We start from the raw sequence: 22,444 nt of genomic DNA, 5'->3' as shown, positions 1-22,444 counted from the left end.
AAAATTAATAACAAATTAGACCTTTCAACATCATATTGGTTTAGCTTCATTTATTCAAGAAAAACAATGTTAAGTGTAGCACTTAAATTACAATTTTTTGAAAGAGAACCTTCTGGTTTAGATTGTAGACTTCTGGAAAACAACAATAATATTTCCGGATCATGAACTTTTAGATTTTTGCCTTGGAATTTTTCCAAATTTATTTACAATTACTTTGTATTAATTTTGATTAAACCTAATAAAAACACAAATTCTCACATATGTGATTACAGGGATTTTACAAAATAGTGAATGCAACTGTATGGCATTTATTTAAAGAATTCTTGTGTTCAAAATGGGGAACATATTTGACACCATGTTATTTCAGTTAACATGACTGTAAAGGTCGCTTTTAGCGTCCTAAGTCGAAAAGCCACGCGACAGAGATAATTGGACCCACCTGGCGTTGGGGCCATAAACGGCCGGAAAGATCAAAGGAGTAGCGGTTTCGTTTAGGGGTCAATGTGTGTGCTACGTGCCGGCCGACTTGGGGAAAAAATGTAAACAAAGGACGGACGCAAATGTGAGCTACGTCGGCGGGAAATAGGGCGGACGTCTTTGGAAGCTCTCAAAAAAAGGGAAAGAACTGATTGGTCGCGGGTGGTCGCAGCAGGATCCCTTAAATTGGAAGGGTGGCGAAAAAACGAGGAGAAAGGGCGAGAGACCGGATACATGGTGGTCTCTGACACTAGGTAAGCCTTTGAGGTGTATAGAGAGAGCGTTCTCCTCTTGGAAAGTCCTCCGGAAAAAGGTTAGTGCAGAGACGGACGGCCACGCGGTTGAGCCATCTCCGGAAAAGCGACTTGAGTTCCCCGAAGCTTAACAGTTTCCAATAGACAAGCCGACTAGCGATACTACATCTTTGTAGCATAGTGTATGTATTGGTGTCGAACATTGTACATCTTGTAAATATTTGTTGTGTAAATAAACTGTATATATTTACTTGTTGAGTGTGGAGGTGTAGCTTTCCTCGAACCATCTTACGGACATTCTCGAGTCGCGAAACCAAACTCGAGACGGAACATCGTGAAGATCGCAACGGAGTAATAAGGATCTTCACTATGACTTATAACAAATTAACGTTTTTTGTCGAGTCCTAAACGATAATATTATTCGAGTCTTATATAAAACTGATAACTATCAGATTTATATAGGACTCTGTATATAGGAAGCACCTGTTTAAAATAACTTGACTCATATCCATCGTAAGTTTTATCATATCCATGATGAGGTGAGCAAATGATTACATAAAGGGATAGACAATTTCTGGACAGATCGCCTTTTGTATAATTTTTATTCTGTTAGACTGGAGTCAATTTTTGGTTTTTCAATGTCATTAATTGTTTTTCAAATTTGAATTTAGGCTTTCCTGCTTCTTCAAGAAAAAGACAACAATGCCTCAAAAATTGAAGAAGAAAGAGAAAGACTAACCGAATGTGGAATATGGATGGATAATGTCACAGCTGTATGGAAAAAAGTAAGACATAGCTTCATTTTAATTAACTGTACATTAATCTCATGGTTTCAATGCAGCCTTAAAGTTGCATGGCGTCTCAAAACACCAGTTATTATTTTTTTTTTTTTAAATTGTAAATTATTGGTTGCACAGCAGAAAATATAGTAACATCATTATTTTCTGTATTTTTTACTACGTAAAATATTTGGGAGCGAAGGAAAATAACCTACATTGTATTTATTTTTTCCATTTTAAAGGAACCAACACTGAATGCGATTTCTTTAAACGTACAGCCTGGAGAATTACTAACTGTTATAGGTCCTGTTGGATCAGGAAAGGTAAATATCATGTTCTACAGTTCTAGATTTTAATTTAATCATATGCTTTGTGATTTTAAGATCGTTTAGAATAATTAACAAAAGTGAATTTAAAACATCAAACACATTTATCTATTTGTAATGATATAAACTTTAAGCTTCTGTATTTAGTTGTGTGGATTAAATTAAAATAATCAATTTGTTCTATGAATTTCAACTGTGTATGTTACTTGATTGTTTCAGCGAGGGAGGCACTTTTTGTCTACGGGACATCGCCTTTTTTTTCTTTGTAAAAATAAATAAAATCGAAAACTGACAAAAATTATTTTTTAATTGATATAAAAAAAATTGAAAAATTGTTGTAAATTTTTGTGTATTATTTTTTGTTTGTCTAATGTGCAATGATTTCGAAAGGTCTAATAAAAGACTTTTTATGTAAACAATATAAAAAGTTATTGACTTGTAACAATCATTTTACACTTTTAACTGAATATAGGCCTATTTATACTTACATTTTGAAGTATTTGTTCATATAACACATCTCGTTTTAACGTAAATTTATATGTAAAAATATCAACACAATATTATGTTTTAATAATCTGTTTTAAAATTTTCTTTAAAATTAATCGCAATATTTAATGCATATTTTTGAAATGCTTATGTGTTTATATTACATAAGCATAGTCTTCATATCAAATAATCAAACGATTTCGATTTATTCAATCCACCAGACTTCTCTATTGATGTCTATATTGGGAGAGATTCCGATAAGTTCTGGTAAAGTGACTGTTAAAGGAAAGATCGCTTATGCTTCTCAAGAAGCTTGGGTGTTCAACGAGACTATCAGAGAGAATATCTTGTTCGGAGAAGAATATCAAGAAGAGAAGTATAAAAACGTCTTGCGTATGACCACTCTAGAAAAGGTAATGAACTCTTTTTATCTTCTTTTAAACACTCATATCTTTCGAGAACCAATATCTGTATTAAATATCAAGTCAATACACAATAACTCTGAAGAAAAAGCGTGATATTTGTTGAAACTTGATTATATACTGTACAAGAAGTAACCTATTATATTGCTTGCTGAATAGTGAAAGTAGAAATGAAAGAAATTTTCGTCCATAGTTTGTAAAACATAGTGTTTAATAATTCAACGTAAAAATATATCACTAGTGTTATTGCTATTCCAGGAATAGACAATTTGTTTACTACTATACTTAGGATTCATTTATTATATCATTAACATAATTTATGTCATTTTAAAAAAATTTTCTGTATTCAATTAAGTAAAAAATAATCAGAATGATTTTTTACAACTCCATACATATTTTCGCTATTTCATTTTCAACTCATAATTATGTAGTGTTAATGTTTGTCTTTTATATACCAATTGTCTTTTTTTATATACCTGTTTGTTCTGGTTCCAACAGGAGCAACGGGGTTGTTAAGGATGGGCCTGTTGTATATGATTCTTGATCGATTGCCTCTGAAAAATTTGTGGGATTGTTTTATCTCACATGAGTAAACTCATGCTATAACTTTATTCGCATTCAGCTATTTTTTTAATTCAACTTTTGTGTAAAGTATAATGTGTTCTACAATCAAAGTAAAACAATGCTTTAATAATACTAATAGTTCATGAATATTAAATGTTTTTTCTACAATACTTTTAATAATGTTTTATTTAAGGATATTTTGCAGATATTGAAAATATGCAATTTTTTTCTAACAACATAACCTTTCTTCGTTCACTCTCTATTACTGATGGGATATAATCCCACACCATGAGTGACATGTAATCTCACAGACCTAACGAAGCGCAAAAAATAAAGATACAATAGGACATGGAAAACCACAATGGGATCTTTTTTTCCTTCGTTTTATCTTGTATCTAACAATAGTAATTACTTATTGATATGGAAGAATGAATCGTTTGTTTTTGTAATGTAATATATGAAAAACGCATAAGCTTCACATATGAACTTTGAACTAGCAGTGAATTAGCTTAAGTTACACAGATCGACATCAGATTTGTGTTAAATTACAGAAGGCCCACTAGTGGCTAAGCGGTCTTCGTACCCTGAACACTGGGAGCTTCGGTTGTGGGTTCGCGTCTCGTTCGGACAAGCTGGCCACGTGGAGTTTTCGGGTTTTCTCTACGTCTGTAACGCCTAAATGAGGCCAGTTTCTCTTAAAAAGACCTCCCGGAAAGCATTCCCCTAAGTAGATCGTCTAAGTGTTGCGTTGCCGTAACTTAACAAACAAACATAAATTACAGAGAAAAGCGTGATCTTTCAAAGTCAGGATATGCAAACTTCATTTACTCTCTCCACAATAGATTCAGTCCCATCCACACTGCTAACTGTTTTGTCGCTGCAAACAAAGTTTCTCGGTTAGAAATTGGTCAAATAACAATGTAATTATTTTATTATACTTAAAAAAATGTTTGTTCTAACATTTGAAATATAATGTTATTTGGAAAAATTCTGAAATTTTAATTTTAATTTATTATGCAGTATAATAAAAAAAATGCACATTGCTTGAATTATTATAAAATTTGTGTCTGAATATTGAACTAGAAATATTTTCCATATCAGAAATAAAGCCATTAAAAAAATAATGGATGATTCTCCTAAAATTGACAATTATTTCCATGATATTGAATGGCGAATTAAAAGTTTAATAACCTAAAACTCCTAATAGAATTTACTAATGAACGTTCTGGTCCAAATTACAGAATGGCACTGATATGTAATAAACAAAAATTTTGATGGTTGAAAAATTTAAACTATTAAACTTTTTATCATGATAAAGACGCGAGAAACTTTAAATGGTCTACTTTAAATCAATTAACTTTATTTGAGTCTTTAAGGAAAAGCGCAGAATATATTAGACTTTTGCTAATCCGGCTATCCCTTGCAGAAAGGAATGCCACATTAGTGAAAGTGCCAGATTTCTGAGAGTTAAAATACATCAGTTTGAGTCTGTATTATATTTAATGTTACATTTTAACTGTCTCTATTACGCATATATTAAAAAACAAATAATAGACGTATTTGTATAGAGTAAAGCAATTATAATAATGATGCATATTGATTTATATTTTCGTAATTTTTACTTTTTTATGTCTAATAGTTATGTTTAATCTAAATAAATTTTTCAATGAATTTTGTCTGCAATATAATTATTTTACATTTTTACCTTTACTAATTTAGGATATAAGCTTATTTCCTAAAGGCGATCTGACTATTGTAGGAGAAAGAGGAGTGATAATGAGTGGTGGGCAAAAGGCAAGAATTAATCTAGCAAGGTAAGATATCTGTTACTCTGTATTTTTTTGAGTTTAATGATAGGAGTAAGGTATGAATGGGTAAAAGACATTAAACTATAATCAAAAGTTGCATTTTAATAAAATTTCAGTAATACTGTTATAGGCCTATATATTGCTTCTCAATTTAATCATCATCTATAGACAATTATCATTTTAAAAAATAAACGTTAGATTGTTTCTATACACAAAAATTATTTTTTATAAATAATTCAATTTGTCTGAGATTCGTGAGTTATTTTCGATCTTTCTAAAATACTTCACATTTAACCAAGAGTTTCTGATTCATTTTTTAACAATAATAATATTTTCATCATTTTTAATTCATTCAATTTAATTTAACAATTTAATTTTTTAAAGGCCTTTGACTTGTTTTTCCTTTGAAGAAATTCTTTCTAAAACTTTAATGTAACAAATTTATTAATGTAAATCAATGAAAATTTTATAACTGATTTCTATACTAAAAATTTTTTTCATCATTTTCAATCCTACAAATTTATTAAAATACTTAAATTGGTCAACATATTATGACGCATTTTTGATAACAAGTACTTTTCAGTAATTTTTAATTTGAGAAATTCACTCAAATATGTTAATTAGGAAAAAATTCTTAAATAAGTTTTAACGTGAAAAATTATCTCTATATTTTAATTCACTCAATTTATTAAAACTATTGAATCTGGTAAAGTTTCTGATTCATTTGTCGTTAGTAGTACTTATTTTTAAGTTTCAATTTTAGAAACTGAAATATGAAATACTACTGAAATACTTTTGTGATTGACGATCGGCGCCGAATCTGCGATGACCACGTCAGGACTGACACATCTGTGTTTTAGAGAACACAGAAATCGCGATGGCAATTCGTACTCGCGATTTCTGTGTTCGCGATTAAAAATGTAAAAATATAAAAATGAAAGTCATTTTATGAATGTTTGCCATACTTTTCCTCTGTTATCTGTAACAGCGGGGAAAGTAAAAATAACTAACCAGGAAAACAACATTCTTTAAAACTAATTGTAAGTTTTGATCTTCTGCTCGGGCAATGCATCTTTCGTTTTGCTATAAAATTATTTTTTCATGATATATTTATATATACATTCCAGAGCACTATATGTAGATGCAGATATATTCCTCCTCGATGATCCACTAAGTGCTGTCGATGTTCCTGTAGGAAAACATATCTTCGAAAAGTAAATATTTAAATGTTATTTATGGAATATTTGAATATGTTTCAATTTTATATTTATTTCAGATGCATAATGGAATATTTGAAAGAAAAGATTTGCATCTTAGTTACACATCAAGTGCAAGTTTTGAACTCTGCAAGTAAAGTGTTAGTGTTATGCAAGGTGAATATACTAATTGTTTATTAGTATTGTTTTTTTCGTTATTGTCTTAATTAAAAACTACATTGTGTCTTATTTACCGCGCATCAACTTTAACATTTTTAAGTTCAGTAAAACAGAAAAAATTAATGAAAATATTTGGATTGTTTACTTAAAGTAAAGCAAAACATATATACTTTATTTTGAAAAATTCCGATACTGTCGAAACCGATACCTGTATCTATACTTTTGTAGTATGAAGATATCCTTAACTATATGGTAAATACATGGAAATGTGTATAAGCTATATATAAGCTATCTGCCAATTAATATTATTCTAAGAAAGAAAGTATTTGAAAGAATAACTCCATCAATCTTAGATGTTGAAAATGTGGAGAACTCGTCCTGATCAACTCGGTTGTCAAGTGTTGTTTAGTGATTTGTATCTATTGAGACACTGGCGAGTTTTAGAACTGTTTATTTACTGCCGTATCTGGAAGGAAAATATAAGTATAGTGATTGACACTAGTAAAGAATTTACTGAAAGAATTGATAATATAATAACCTATTAGTTTTCAAAGACAAATTTTTATTTCTATGTACTTTTTTATAGTAATGATTTTATACATTAATTACATAAATTCAATTGTATTTATATATATTATTAATTATTTAGGCTAAATGTGAATACATTGGAAATTACAATGAAATGGAAAATGTAAAAACGGTTATAGGAATTTCGTCAGAGGAAGGAGTTGCTGAAAATAGCATGGAATTAGAAACTGCACTTTTCAACGATGACGAACTAATTGAAAATACTGAAGCCGACGTGTCTGTTAACACTGAAAATAGTAACAACATTAACTCAGTAAGTGATTAAGTGATTGGATAATTTCTGAGTATTAGGTATGGCATTTTCCATTTTTTTTTTTCTACAACTATGATTACATCTTCATTTTCAGCATTTTGTTTACAATCTAACAATATCAAACACTTTTGAATTGAAACAACAGTTAAGGGAAGGAAAACGTTTTCATTCCCCTGGCTGTTATATCGCAACACTGGAAAGTATTGTAATGTCTCAGATTTTTACTTTTTTATTACATTTCCGACTGTTTTAATGTAACGTAGGTTACATTCCTGGCTGTTATGATATTGTATTCGTGTCATATTTTACCTTTCGGGTTATTAGAATAATGTTTTGACACCTCTGAATCTAAAATAGTCAATAAACTAATACATGGAATGAGTGGTGTGTTTCATTTAATATCTCAGAGTGGGTAAAGGTTAAGAAATGAAATTTGGCATTGTAACTTGTATATAAGGGAGATTGATGCTATTAAATTTTGGTGATTAAATGTGAAGAAGGTGGGGAGATAGAGCTCGTGATATTTATCACATCGGAGAGGGATCGGACTAAATGAAGATTTTACTGATTACTAACATTTACATTTTTTTATAAAAGTTATCCCTACACTTAAAATTAATCGTTTTGCCATATTTCAATAATTAATAATCTAAAAACGTTCTATAACAAAATTTTATAACAGATGTCACCACACACAATTCTATCTATACTAATATATAAAGCGAGAATGTTTGTTCGTTTGCTAGAAATAAGCTTGGAATCTACAGAACCGAATAGTTTTTTCTCAATTGGAAATCTTATTCTTTTTACATGAACGTATTTCTATTTTGTTTTAAATAGGAAAATGCACAAAAACATTGTTTTTACCGTGGCATTTGTTTGGCATGATAGTTTGTGAAGCCCCTTCACTACAAGCTGGGTTTTGTAAATCTTATATTTTCGGTTTCGGTTTTCATACGTGCAGTTTAGAAACTTTTGTATATGCTCTGCTTATATTGCTTGGTTGTTGGTTTCTTACTCAATAGTGTTATGTTAGCTGAGACATATAACTATAAGGAGAGAGAAGATTCCCTTCGTTCTTCTGTCTCTTGACGTACGGCTCAAATTATTTCAAATGTACAGTGTGTTTATCTCCACACTCAATTCGTTTGGTATATACAATTTATTTACAGAAATACAGTTTATCACTACACCAATCTGTATCGATTCACACACTAACAACCAAGGGTAAATTGAAATAATCGGAACCCCTAATGTCTGTGGTCATCCTTTCACTTGTTTACTGATTTAATTGCTTCTGTTTTCATGCTGGTTTTACAATTTCCCAGTCGTATCTAGATTTAGTTTATCAAACAACAAGATTACTTTGTTTTTCTCTCGAACTATTATTTTACAATGAGCAAATTTACTTCCTTATATGAAAATAAACTTTTGTATTTAGGCCTATAGCATTTTTACGCGTTTACTGTCATATTTTTAATCATACCGTTATTTCAAAATAAGAATTAGTCTTATATTGCCAGATATCTACCTACATAAATTGTGTAATTTCGATTCCTTTTTAGATGTACGCATCTGGGAGTGAGCGCGATTGATGATAAATGTTTAAAAAAAGTCGCAATTGTTACGAAATACATTTGTGTCATGAGACCATTGAATGAGTTAATTTCCAATGTACCATAATTTGGACGACCATAAAACTCGAAATCCTCATATCTCACCGATTTTATCCTGTATCTGAAAGCTGTCAAACCTTTTGAGCGACCTGAACAAATTTTACATAGTTATTGTCTATAACAGGCCTTGCCAATCTGCGGCCCGTCACGTTAAATTGTGTGGCCCGCTGAGCGATATTATATATTTATTAAAAATTTTGTTTCCCGTTATGTGTATACCAAAACAATTAAATAAATGAAAATTTGCATGTGCCATTGTTATATTGCGCAAGTGCGAGTACGAACTCTTGGTATAACAATACAATCTTATTCATTTTGTATTTGTTTTACTTTTTTAAAAGCATGTTTGTCTAAATTGTGGACCACCGTAATGTTGAGCGTGATCAAAGCGAAACAATTTCGGTTGGCCAGGCTTGGTCTATAATATACCAAAACGTGTATTGTAAGAATGCACGTTTTGGAATATTAAAGACAATGAAAAATTTAATTCACATTAAATTATAATCGATTTTCCTGATTTCATCCCCCCTAAATTGCAAAAATGCTTTGAGTGATTTCCACGAAATTTTGCAATAGAGTTATTCAAAATCTTGTTATGTCCAAAATCACTTCTGTGCAAAATCTCAGGCAACTTCTGGTTACAACCAGCGCGCTGCCTGCAAACTGCAGTCGGTGCTTAACATGTCAGCAAAGAAGATGACAGCCACCATGAGATTCGCAAGAGCTTAATTTTGCGTTGGCAATTTTTAATTTAATTTATATGTGGATAAACGTATTCTGAATAAATTATAATTTGAACAGAACATTAATAAAATATTTTAATATTGTCCTACATTTACTCGTGACATCACATAATTTGTTTACCTTTTAAAGTGTAAACTTAAAATTGATTTTGTTATTTATAACTCTTGCGAAAATGAAAAGATTTCTATCTCTTAATTTTTTTTCGAAATATTTATTTCTCATTTTGTTGTTCTCATTAAATAAGTTCAAAAATAACTTCAATGTAGCATGGAAATCCACATAATATGCCATTCTTTTGTATTCCTTTCAGGATATCTTGGCAACTAGCGTCTGTGTTTTCTAGAAAACGCCTGCAGCTGCGTCACTTACGTCAGCATATGACTGGATTGATGCTTAGAATTTGAATACGTCCATAGTTTCTCTCTGTTACCCTAGAGGAAACATGCTATTCACTATAATAGAACAAGTCAACACCATCTCTTCGTTCTCAAACCACTCTGGGCATTCTGTGCTAGTTTACTATATACCGTATTTTACGGACTATAAGACGCACCTGAATTTTGGAGGCAATTTTTCGAAGAAAAAAGTGCGTCTTATAGTTTGTAAAATACGGTATTATTTTTAAAATTAAATCTTTCAACAGCCGAAGAAATTATGCAATTTGTTGCTGGACTTTTTTGTTTATTTTAATATAGTTTGATACAAAAACACAAAAATTTTCAACTTGCTATAATATATCTACAGTTTCAAAATTGATATTAAGTTTTTGTGTAATTTCAGAAACAAGTGTATCTCTCAACGATACAATGTCCTTCCTTGTTATTTTATATATTTATTTTTTGTGTTTTAGATCAAATTACATTATAATAAACCCAAAAAACGCATTTTTGTCAATTTCAACTATTTTATATTTCTAGATAGTAGACAAAATTTGTGAAATTGCGGATATAATCATTAACGAGCTACAGATAATTTCACCATTTTAGAAAAAACATTGGCATCTGTGAGGCAACTCGCAAAATGCATTAATATCACGGGACTGATTAAGGGTTAACAATAGCAAGCAATCTGCAAAGTTATAAGATAGGGTATTTATTTATCAAATATTGGCACCTCGGTTTAGTACTTACAGAAGTATGGTTGATAAAAAGTTGAATAAAAAATTATGATTTGAGTTTATTCTAATTCCCAACACAACACCTTTAGTTGTTGCTGAGATAGTTTTATTGAAAGAACTAACGTTTTCGGCCTATTCAATAGGCCATCATCAGGCTTAACTTTCGAAAACGGAACATTGGGGTTTTATTAAAGGAATACATTTGTTTAAAAATTCAAAGCATCAGTAACGGAAAAAAAGGAAGAACATGGTAATATATACAAATATAAATATACAATAAAATCAACATAGTGAAAATAAGAAGTAAAAAAATAAAAAATAAAAATGAATCTACTGGTGATACTTTATATAAACAGAGTAGTAAATTATTGAGGAATAATTGATGATTTCCCTTACGAGAACACAGAACTAGGAATCAAAAGAGACTACATTGGAGTCACAGCAAGAAATTTAGAGATAAGACTTAAAAAACACAAGTATGACGTCAGGAAAGGCTCCAACGCAAGAGTACTTTCGCAGTTCGTGCAGACCCATGGCTTAATAATTAAATGGGAGGAAGCGGTTATTGTCAAACCCTTGAGCTCCCCAACGTTAGCAAATACCGCTGAAAAAATTGAAATTTACAAAAGCAAGTTGGAAAAGACATGCATAAATGCAAGGGACGCGGACAGCCTACCGACAGCTTGGAAATTTGTAGTCAAGAAATGTAACACGAACTCGTAGGCTTGCGTTAGCTTATATTTACATTTTTCATCAATTATTCCTCAATAATTTGCTACTCTGTTTATATAAAGTATCATCAGTAGATTCATTTTTATTTTTTATTTTTTTACTTATTATTTTCACTATGTTGATTTTATTGTATATTTATATTTGTATATATTACCATGTTCTTCCTTTTTTTCCTTTACTGATGCTTTGAATTTTTGAACAAATGTATTCTATTAATGGAACGCCAATGTTCTGTTTTCGAAAGTTAAGCCTGATGTTGGCCTACTCAATAGCAATAATAAAATAAAACTGTTCAATAAAACTGTCTCAGCAACAACTAAAGGTGTTGTGTTGTGAATTAGACTAATTATTTGCTGAGCAAGTATCTGCTTTATACTTTGAATATATTTTATTTTTAAATTCCCTAATAAAATACTTTGTAACGAATTAAAGCATAATTCAAAGACTACTCATATAATGTTTTTTTTTCTATTTTTACTGCAGGAAGATGAAGATAATAAAATACAACCCGATGATGAAGAAGTTGGAAAAGCAGGACTTTCAATTTATAAAGAATATTTCAATGCTGGAAAGGGTTTCTTTTTTAAGACTGTTCTATTAGTTATACTCATTGTAACACAAATTATTACAAATGCCAGTGACTTTTGGCTAGTCAAATGGTATGTTATTTTTATGGATAATGTGAAAATTAATATGTAAATATGTTTTGTTTAATATAAATTGTTTATTGGAAAACAAATGACATTATTTCTACCATATTTCTTTTATTATGATAACAACTTTCAAATATAATTGATGAACAATTTTCACAAATTGGAAGTGGATGTATTTGATTCTTCTATCTCTAAATGTTTTGATGTATAATATTCATTCTCTAATATTCTGAATAAAATTATCAAAAAGAATAATACAAAATATTTAGGAAGAATTCAAAAGAATTCATTTCATGTATAAATTTTAAATAGATAAATTTACTTTTTAATTTAAATTTAAAAGTTAAAGTCTGAACTTTACTGAACATTTCATATTTTTATCATCAAAGAGTTTTAGATATTCTTTTCTGAAGAACATCAATAATAGTCGCATGTTGGTTATAATGTTTCATCAAGATATTGAGTGTGCTGTAAGTATAGTACTGAAAGATACGAGACTTACGTAATATCTTGTTTTATTCTGAACCTTTTCTACTAATAGATTTTAAAATTTGTTCATAGCAGAGTCACAAAATATCAGTATGTACAATGTCGCCCAATGGTTCCAGTTAAATTTATACGGCAGCAGTGTCAGTCACAGCATAAAGGATAGCAATGATATTCAAATTTATATGTACAATAATAAGTTATAAGAATGTGGCTTAAATTTGCAATGAATGTATTATATATTAACAGTTGTATTACCACTTATCCGTTTGATATATCTAAATATTATCTATAGGTATTGTGTTTATATAATGTATCCAAGCAGTTTTTATGTATTTCTGTTCATTATACAAATATTGTAAATTACAAGAATTTAATTCTTATTTCATGTGTAATTTTAAGGTTAAATAAGAGAAGAATCTATGGACAAAGTTCAGTGAAACTGGAAAATATTACGTTTAACAAAACAATTTTTAACAATAGTGAAGAGGAAAACTTTTACTATAGTGAAGCATACAACATATATGTTTACTTTGGAATGATATGTGCAGTATTTCTCACGATGATACCGTGTGCAATATTATTGATTGAAATGTTTACAACTGCATCTTTGAAGCTGCACAACAATATGTTTCAATGTATCATTCGAACGCCGATATCATTTTTGGATAACAATCCCGTTGGTATGTATAAAATATTTATTTAATTCATTCTTAACTTAAAGATTTAATAATGATATTTGAGAAAAAACGTTTCGATATTAAGCTAAAATTAGATACAGTGACACCTCGGTTTTCGTCGATAATCCGTCGAAAATAATCGTGAAATCCGGGACCGATGAAGGCCGAGGCAATTATTTCCATATAAATCAATGTAAATCCAATTAATTCGTTCTAAACACTCCAAAATACATTGTATTTATGATGGTCGCATCATAAACACATACATCTACTATTACATGACAATTACGTCACACTTTACCACGGGGCGATATAGGCTAGAACAGGGGTCCCCAACCTTTTTGTACCTAAGAGCACATTCCAGAATACCGGCTGGACGACGGGCACCATTTATTTTTTCAAGGTGAATTTATATTCGGACATAGTTAACAGCGCCGGATTAAGTCTCTAGCGGGCCCTAGACAAAATTTAAATTGGGGCCCCATTTAAATAAGTTGCTTCTAAACAAATCTTATATAATGTGACATTAGCATGGGTGACACCCAGTACGGATATCGTGGTGTCACCCAGGAATATTTCTATATTGTGCGAGAGATATCGTGGCGGAGATTACTTCTGACACACGGATGGCTGTTGACCCTTTTTTTTTTAAGTTAACGACTGCTGAAATTTCTAGGTCACTCCAAGTTACGGGCCGTACACGTTTCCCTACTTTGATTTTACGGTATTCAGAACGAACCGTTTTACTTCATTTCAGGTATGGGAAATTGAATTGGTGCAGATTTGGCGGAGGGGAAAAAGAGATCGGTCGCATTTCGTAGTGTGCTTTCATCTGTGTTGGACGCCATTTCTACTTTTGAATAGTTAATCATTCAAAGTGGAAAAACTTTTACATAGCATTTTATTGAAAACCGAAATATTTTTATTTTTTTCGTGGTCGCACAGTGGCGGGCACACGTAAAACGATTGGCGGGCGACATGGTACCCGCGGGCATAGGGTTGGGGATCACTGGGCTAGAAGGTCATGTTCAACTAGATTCTACAAGACAAGACATTACCCCGCGTGTCTAGCAGAACAATTCCATTGCTTTTATCTTTATGCTAATTAGTCTTTTATGTTAATTTCTCGTTGCTTTTAGTATTTAGCGCTATATTAATTATCTATAAAATGTGTTTTCGGTATGTATTTTGGAGTGTCTAGAACGAATTAATTGGATTTACATTGATTTATCTATATATAAAATCGAGACGAGTTGATAATAATAATAATAAAAATCAGTGCAGAGTCCAATCAGTTAGGAGTTGAAAGTTGAAATTTGATACACAGGGTACCAAATTTAAGTAGCAAAGTGTTAAGAAACAATGAAAGTATCAAGAATGGAAGTGTTAAGTAACAATGGAGAACAAGAGAAATCGTCATGCAAGATTTACGGGCGCTAGAGGAAAAAAAAAGAGAAAGAGAAAGAGAGAGTTATATGTTAGAACATATTCGATTTTCAAATTTAAACAGATTAGTTAGGTTTTTTTCGATCTTTCTTCTTTAAAACATTCGATGAAAATCAAACGATATAATCAGAACACACGTCGTGAAAATCGAACAATATTAGAACATTCGATTCTCAAATTCGATCTTTTTTTAAAAAAATACTTAGTTTGTTGATGAAACTACTCTTTTTCTTTTGTGACTATAACGTAATAATCTTAATCTTTGCTATCGTTACTTTTGCTCGAGCAACGCCGGGCCTACCTGCTAGAATGTAAACAATTGCCTCGGTTTTCGTCGGTTTCGGATTTCGCCGATTGTTTTCGGACGGATAATCGACGAAAACCAAGGTTTCACTGTATATCAAATAGCCGATGACAGAATTTTTCAGTTTACATGCAGTGTGCAAGTTTAATTGTGGTGGAAATTAACTTCCTGGAAGCATTACCTGAAATTCAATGTAAAACGAGAAATTATTTATTGTGACATCGTCACAATACAGGGCTGTAATTTTTAATCATATTTTTCATTTATTTGTTTTAAAAATTATGCTCGCCACCTCAAATTGGTAGTTGCTTGTTCCCTGTACATTTTATTTTTCTTTTAACAATAGAGTCGTGATGGTCATCTAACTAATACCTTTTAGGGAAAAATCATTGAATTCAAATAACATGAATTCTGAGTCGAATTGAAAGTTATTATAAAGTTAATCTGTATCTACTGCATTTTCGATTTGCAGATCTGGTCTAACTGTGCATTAGTCTAAATCTGTTCTCGAGATTAAGGATAGATACGACAGAAATAATTTATAGGTTTACAATTTTTTTAATTGCAGCCCAATTAAAAGATTTTTATAATGAAGCAAAAATCTAAAATAATAAAAAAACCTTTTGCTAAGGAAATGTCACTAAGTGGTGTGGAGAATTGAAAGTGGTAAAAAGCTAAAGTAAGGCTATTTTGAAAAACTTTGTATTATATGTAATTATGACGTAAAGTTTCGAAATTGTGACCAATTATAATGAGAATATAACTCAAAATATTTTCTACGTTTTGTTTTAAAAAGTATATATTAAATATAGTAGAAATATACTTTTTACACTTACGCAGTACATTATTTATTTCAAACGGTTATCACACACACAAAATTATTAATGCCTTACATGTCTACTAATATGCATTCCGGCCTCTTTGTGTTAATGACCCTGATCAGTTGAGTAAACATCTTTTAAATATAAGGGAAACAACTTTTAAAAAGTATCACTAAAACATTAACAATTGTAAAAACCAAACAAGTAGAATAACAAGTAGAATGTTTAGCTGTCTACAGCTTTACATAGTAAACAGTTTTCTAATATATTATACGAGGGGTGACAAGACATTTTGCTGTTAGATCCCCAGTTACCTACCTGAAAATATTGGGTGCCGCATCTAAAGTTCTTGATACAAAAATATTAAAAAAATTTCAGAATCATAATGTATTTATTTTGACAATTAAAGTAAGATGTTTATTACATTTTTTTAAAACTTTTCTTTTGCTAGTTGAAAGTTCATGAATTTCTAATGTTGAAATTAATTTTTGATAATCGGGTTGATAATTAGATATTGAACTTATTATTAACTAGCGGGTCGGCCCAGCGTTGCTCGGGCAAAATTAACGATAGTGAAAATTAAGATTATTACATTGTAGTCAACCTTCAACCTTACCCTTTTCCACAGAATGCAAGAATTGGGATCCCCTGTTTCCAGACTAATTAGAGAATTTTTCGATGGGTCTAAAAATATGTTCGATTTCCCGCAAAAACGAAAAAACTACATCTGCGTGTTGCATGTCGCTTTCTCTTAACAATTCCGTTGTTACGTAACATTTCCACTGTTGACAATTCCATTGTTACGTAACACTTCCATTGTTGATGGAAGTGTTAAGATTTATTCCTGTCCCTCTCCCCCGTGGGGAGGAATTTCGAAAAATCCCTTCTTAGTGTGCGTTCTCGTAACGTACCCTAACTGTTTACCAAATTTCAACTTTCAACTCCTAACCGTTTGGGCTCTGCGCTGATTTTTATTATTATCAACTCGTCTCGATTATATATATAGATTCTTTTAGATGTTGGTTGATTAACTGTAAACGGAACTTAGATTTAATTAATTTCATCGTTGAGTACAATGATTCAAATGCATTCCTCGGTCCAAAATTTGACAGTGAACGATATGCTGAATTTTTTAAATTGTCTTAGTACACATTTCCAAAATTCTTTGTTTGATTTTGCCTATTTATATAACATTTGTAGACCTTGATCTTCTTGCATCTCAATTAATGTTAATTCTATTGATACCGTTTCAGGAAGTAAGCACTTTAATAATGTAAAACCATTGTTAATCACATCAATTTTAAGTGGGTTTAATAAAAACACAATTGAAGGTTTTAATTCTAGTAAATCTGCAAATCGCTTTTTAAATTTGTTTGATAGTAAATGATGGTTGCAAGAGGAATATCATTATCTAAAACATCTTTTTTTAAGCGAGGAAAGTGATTGAATGTTTTTTCTATTATATCCTTTTGGAAAAGTGATATTTTTCTTTTAAAATTGAAAATGCTTTGACTTAATTCTGAAATATTGTTTTCCTTACCGTGCAGTGATAAATTCAAATTTTTTAAATGTTCCATTGCATTGGTGAAAAACATTAAGTCATTGATCCATTCTTTATCTTTTAATTGCGGATATGATTGCTTTTTATATCTAGAAAGTCAATAATAACAATACTATAAACCTGTTCAATACATCGAACGTTGACAACCACCTCACTATGTAGTACAACATAGTAATAAATCACTTATTTGTTCATTTAAATCGAGTTCAGCAATGACATTTAAAAACTGACGGTGCTTTTTTCGGTTGGTTCGAATAAAATTTTCGATTTTAATAAGCGGTGTAAACACGTAATTAAAATTAAAGTGTTCGGAAATTATAAAGTGTAAAGAAAAAATGGAGAGTGTGCTAGCATCAAATTTTAACCAAACTGCATTTTGTTTCAGTAACATTGCTGTTATAAAACCTTATGGCATTATTTCTTCGTATTTAATCCAATGTCAATATGCCTAAAAGCTAGTTTATATAAAGCATATATTAATTAAAGTTTTTATGGTGTAAAAATAAACTTCCTGTACATAAATACGCTGTATCGATAAACACGTACACAGTACAAAGTTTCTGGTATGAAAAAACATGAGCATTTCAGCTTGTGAAACATTAACCATACAGATATGCTGCGTTGTATTCCTATAAATAATAATGATAGTGGAAGAAATACGTTTTACATAAGCGTATAATTTAATTAATAATTTACATTTTGATATTTTGTAGGAAAAATTTTAAATCGGTTTTCCAAAGATGTGAACAACATGGATGATACCTTAGCTTTCTGGTTTATGAATGAGATAAAAGTAAGTTTAGTTTAATTGTGTAAATAAATATATAAGTATATATAAATGGTTTGCTGTATATTAGAAAATATGACGAATTTAGTCTCTGTATTCCAAAATTATTCTTGGTAGACCAATCTCACAGCAATCTTATTGGCAAATTAAATTTATTTTGTAAAGACTATGCTGTGTGAGATTGGTCTACCAAGAATAATTTTGGATTACAGAGACTAAATTCGTCATATTAAATATATAAGTGTTCAAAATAAATATAAAAAAGGGATCTACAGCTACTTACGTATATTTATAAATTAACAGACAAGCTGTTTTATTTGTAGAAATGTAACAGACTACAGGTAAAAGAAACAATAAATGGTACTTTTCCACGTACTCTCTGCCAGTGTTTATGAAGTTATGACGGAAAGGCAGACTTTTAACAAAACCCAAAATTTACTAAGTCTAAGATGCATAACGAGGCTTTTAGTAGAAAAATTTATTTCACATTTTAAGTACTTCAGCCCAGATGCATTTCCAACAAGTTCACTCGCTTGGCCAAGACAAATGAAACATCCAGATTTCATAAATGATTTGACCTTGTTTGAATCATTTAAGTAAGTTCTCTACATTGAAGCTGAACGGTTTAAAAACAGAAAGGAATAACTCAAACCATAAAAAATATTGTTAACTAGAACAGGCCAACAGTTCTTCTCAGGTTTGACTACTGTCAACAAAACATTATAAGTAATTCGTCACAATTCGTTTATGGGTGCTTCCATTATCTTTGACCAGAACTAGAGTTGACAAATCTTAACTCTTATGGGGGGGGTCTTCCCAATTCGAGACAAATTATCGAACATGGAACTGAACGTTCTATTTTAAACAGCCTCTTAACATATTTTTTTTGTATTTTTTCAATTTTTGACAGGAACTTCAATCCTCATATCGGAAATAAATAGGTCATCTTAGAACCAATAAAAGCATCAAAGAGTTTAAAAATACTATTCACGGAATTTAATTCTTTATTTTTCCTTCTGTAGAGTAAACAGATAGATATACAGAACAAGACAAACTATCTTTATTGGATAATTTCCAAATTTAAGAGAAGTAGAAAAAGCTCACAAAATATTATTTCTGTATAAAGTTATTTTAACGAAATGGTGTTATTACACGAAAATTCAGCATAGGTTCACAGATTATTATTCATTCATTCTATGTATTATATTGAATATTTCATTTTTTCACTCCTAACAGTCAAGCTCAAATAATTCGATCTGCAAAGAATTTGAATAAACTGGCAGAACCTGAAAACTTTTGCTCTTGTCTACTTATTCTACAGAATTTACCATCGATGCATGCGTAAATATATTGTATATTTAGTGACAATGTTAAATGCAATAATACCAAATTTTTTATTTCATAAATCATATAGTTTGATTAATTAAGGATTTATCATGTAGATAGGTTACATGTATTATGCAATTACGTTATTGTGATAATGTTGCATCCAAATGCTAAAAGAAATAGTATAGTTACTTTTTTCAACGTAACATTAATTAATGTATAAATAGTAATAAACAATATAATTTGTAGCTTACAGAAATGATAAATAAGCTATCATTTATTCTTATATCTTAGGGAGGCTTTCTACTTGCTGGCATGTGTATACTTCAAGCAATATTCTGTCCTTATATACTCATACTAACAGCTGTCCTTTCGATATTATTCTATAGTTTGTGGACGATCTATACGCGAGTGGTGAAAAGCATTAAACAAATGGAAGGAAAATGTAAGTATATAGCATATACTCTACAATAGCTTATTGTACTTAAAAACAAGTAGAATTTTTCAACAGTAAACATTTATCACCGAAAGAAAATATACAGAAATACTCTCTTATGTACAAACTACTTCAAACAACCTTTACTCTGCAGTAAAATTAATTTTTCACTCTAATGTTTTCGGTTAGCTTTTCTACCCCTCTTTTACAGAATATCAATGCAGGATAAAAGACGGAGTACGGAGCTGTATTATATAGGGGCCACGAAGTGGTCGCTGGCGGTAAGGATAGAGGAACATAAAAGAAATGTAAGATGCAGGCAAACAGTTACGGCGTTAGCAAACTATGCGATAGCGGATCCGGAAGAGGTGTCTATCAACTGGGACGATGCGAAAATTGTACAGAAAGTGGCAAATATAAGGCAACATAAATATGCGGAGGCGTGGTGTATTGGCAAGTACATTGAAAAAGGGCAAAGCATTAATTTTAAAGAATCGTATCGAATCTCTTCCGCTTGGAAAGCGGCCGGTATGCAGCTGTGAAAAAATGATCTGAGATTGCGCAGCCGGAAAATTTAAAACAATTCTAAATTGTAAAGAGTTTTTCGAACGTATTTTTCGAAATAACGGTTTTTTTGTCAATCCTGCAAAGGGTTAGTAAAGCTAAGCGAAAACGTTAAAGTAAACAATTAATTTTACTGCAGACTAAAGGTTGTTTGAAGTAGTTTGTTTGTAGTAATGCAGTGTACAGTACATAGTAATACTCTCTTATGTAATAGTATTGTATGAAAATTATTTAATATATTTTACATTTTTTATATATACGCCAATGGCTTCCATTTTAATAAAACAGATTGCTAATCAAAGGTATCAAAAAAAGTTATACATTGAACACTTATCTCTTACAAATGTATTGAATACAGATTAGTGGCAACGAAATTCTGCAAGTAGAGTTTTAGAAACAGTCAAAAATCTGTAAAAGGGGATAGAAGTCACGAAAATTTTCTTGTATAGTCACTTACTTTTGTGTCCCTTGTGTTATTTGTACTTTTCAGGAAAATTTATGAATATTAGTAACAAAGGGTAGTTATTATATTCAAGAAAGTCTTGCTTAAATAAGTGATTTATATATCAAAAATTTCTTGCAGCGAGAAGTCCAGTATTTTCTCATCTCAGTGTATCTCTTTATGGACTGACAACGATTAGAGCATTTAAAGCCGAAAGTAAATTTAAATCTACATTTAATGAGTATCAGGATAAGCACACTGCAACATGGTTCGCCTATGTGGCTTTAAATCAATGGCTTTACATATACGGTCACATGGTCTGTTTCATAAATATAGTTATTACTGTTATTATATTCAGTGTTTCGATTGACTCGGGTGAGTAAATATATTTAATTGTCTCTAGTCAATAATAAAAGTAATATTGAATTTATAACTACAACTTTAGATATCGCGGGCAGTCAAATCGCACTTGTTATGAATTATGGAGTATTGTTTAATTTCTATTTTCCAGCTTGTATTAGAATGTCATCCGAACTGCAATTTCAGGTATTATATAAACATTTATATATTATATAATATATAGGCTTATATACATAAACATAACATAACATTTGAATTACTTATAAGTGATATCAAAACTTATTTACTAATTGATAACTACGTCAAGCCAGATTCGTTTATCGGTAAATATCAAAATTTTGAAACAGGGTAAATACTTGCAAGGGATTATCTTCTTATCAAAATAAAGTCAACATTCTCTAACTATTCTATCTAATACATTGTATGAAAAACATATATATATATATAATTGTGTAATAGCATTTAAAACATGAAAGATCAGAAAGATTACTTTATATATATATATATATATATATATATAAAGTAATCTTTCTGATTTTTATGTTTTAAATACTATTACACAATTATAAAATAATAATTTTTTTTAATATTCAGTAGTGAACTGTGTATTATTTGGACACACATTCTTTACTCACAAAAAAAAATATCTTTATTTTTGACCATTAACAGTGAATTTTCGATAAGAAATCGACAATAAATATTTCACAAAAAAGCTTAATTATGTTATGAAATTGGTAAAAATTATATTGACAACTTCTACTAAGTATTAAAGTTTCAACAAACATTTTTTACAAACAGTTAATTTCCATACATTTACAAGTCAAAAATATTTTCAAACTGAAACCAACTTGAGATTGACAAAATTAACAAATAAAATCTATATTAATCACTAAGCTCGGTGATATCTTTCAGTTTTCTTTCACCCACAATTTTGACTTCTTTATGATAAATTTGTAAGCACTCGTTTTAATTAATT

At 30.3% G+C, this 22,444-nt stretch overlaps 1 protein-coding gene and 1 long non-coding RNA gene across 2 annotated transcripts in view; both read left to right on the top strand.

Annotated features, from left to right (window-relative positions):
* The window catches only part of LOC136969018 (ATP-binding cassette sub-family C member 4-like), a 105,437-nt gene that overhangs the window by 56,413 nt on the left and 26,580 nt on the right, over positions 1–22,444 (top strand). The window contains exons 9-16 of the mRNA XM_067263093.1: positions 1,403–1,516; positions 1,753–1,833; positions 2,544–2,735; positions 5,028–5,122; positions 6,244–6,330; positions 6,393–6,489; positions 7,142–7,333; positions 12,086–12,214. Coding sequence (XP_067119194.1) covers positions 1,403–1,516; positions 1,753–1,833; positions 2,544–2,735; positions 5,028–5,122; positions 6,244–6,330; positions 6,393–6,489; positions 7,142–7,333; positions 12,086–12,214 — 987 coding nt within the window. The remainder of the gene's footprint in view (positions 1–1,402; positions 1,517–1,752; positions 1,834–2,543; positions 2,736–5,027; positions 5,123–6,243; positions 6,331–6,392; positions 6,490–7,141; positions 7,334–12,085; positions 12,215–22,444) is intronic.
* LOC136969010 (uncharacterized) lies at positions 18,269–21,393 on the top strand. The gene is made up of 3 exons (XR_010879744.1): positions 18,269–18,346; positions 19,961–20,111; positions 21,250–21,393. It is a non-coding gene; the product is annotated as an uncharacterized lncRNA (long non-coding RNA).

This window comes from Centruroides vittatus, unplaced genomic scaffold, assembly GCF_030686945.1.
Source record: "Centruroides vittatus isolate TY-2023 unplaced genomic scaffold, ASM3068694v2 contig_1683, whole genome shotgun sequence".
Lineage (NCBI taxonomy): Eukaryota > Metazoa > Arthropoda > Arachnida > Scorpiones > Buthidae > Centruroides > Centruroides vittatus.
The sequence above is the reverse complement of the archived record's forward strand: the minus strand, read 5'-3'. Positions and strand labels throughout refer to the sequence as shown.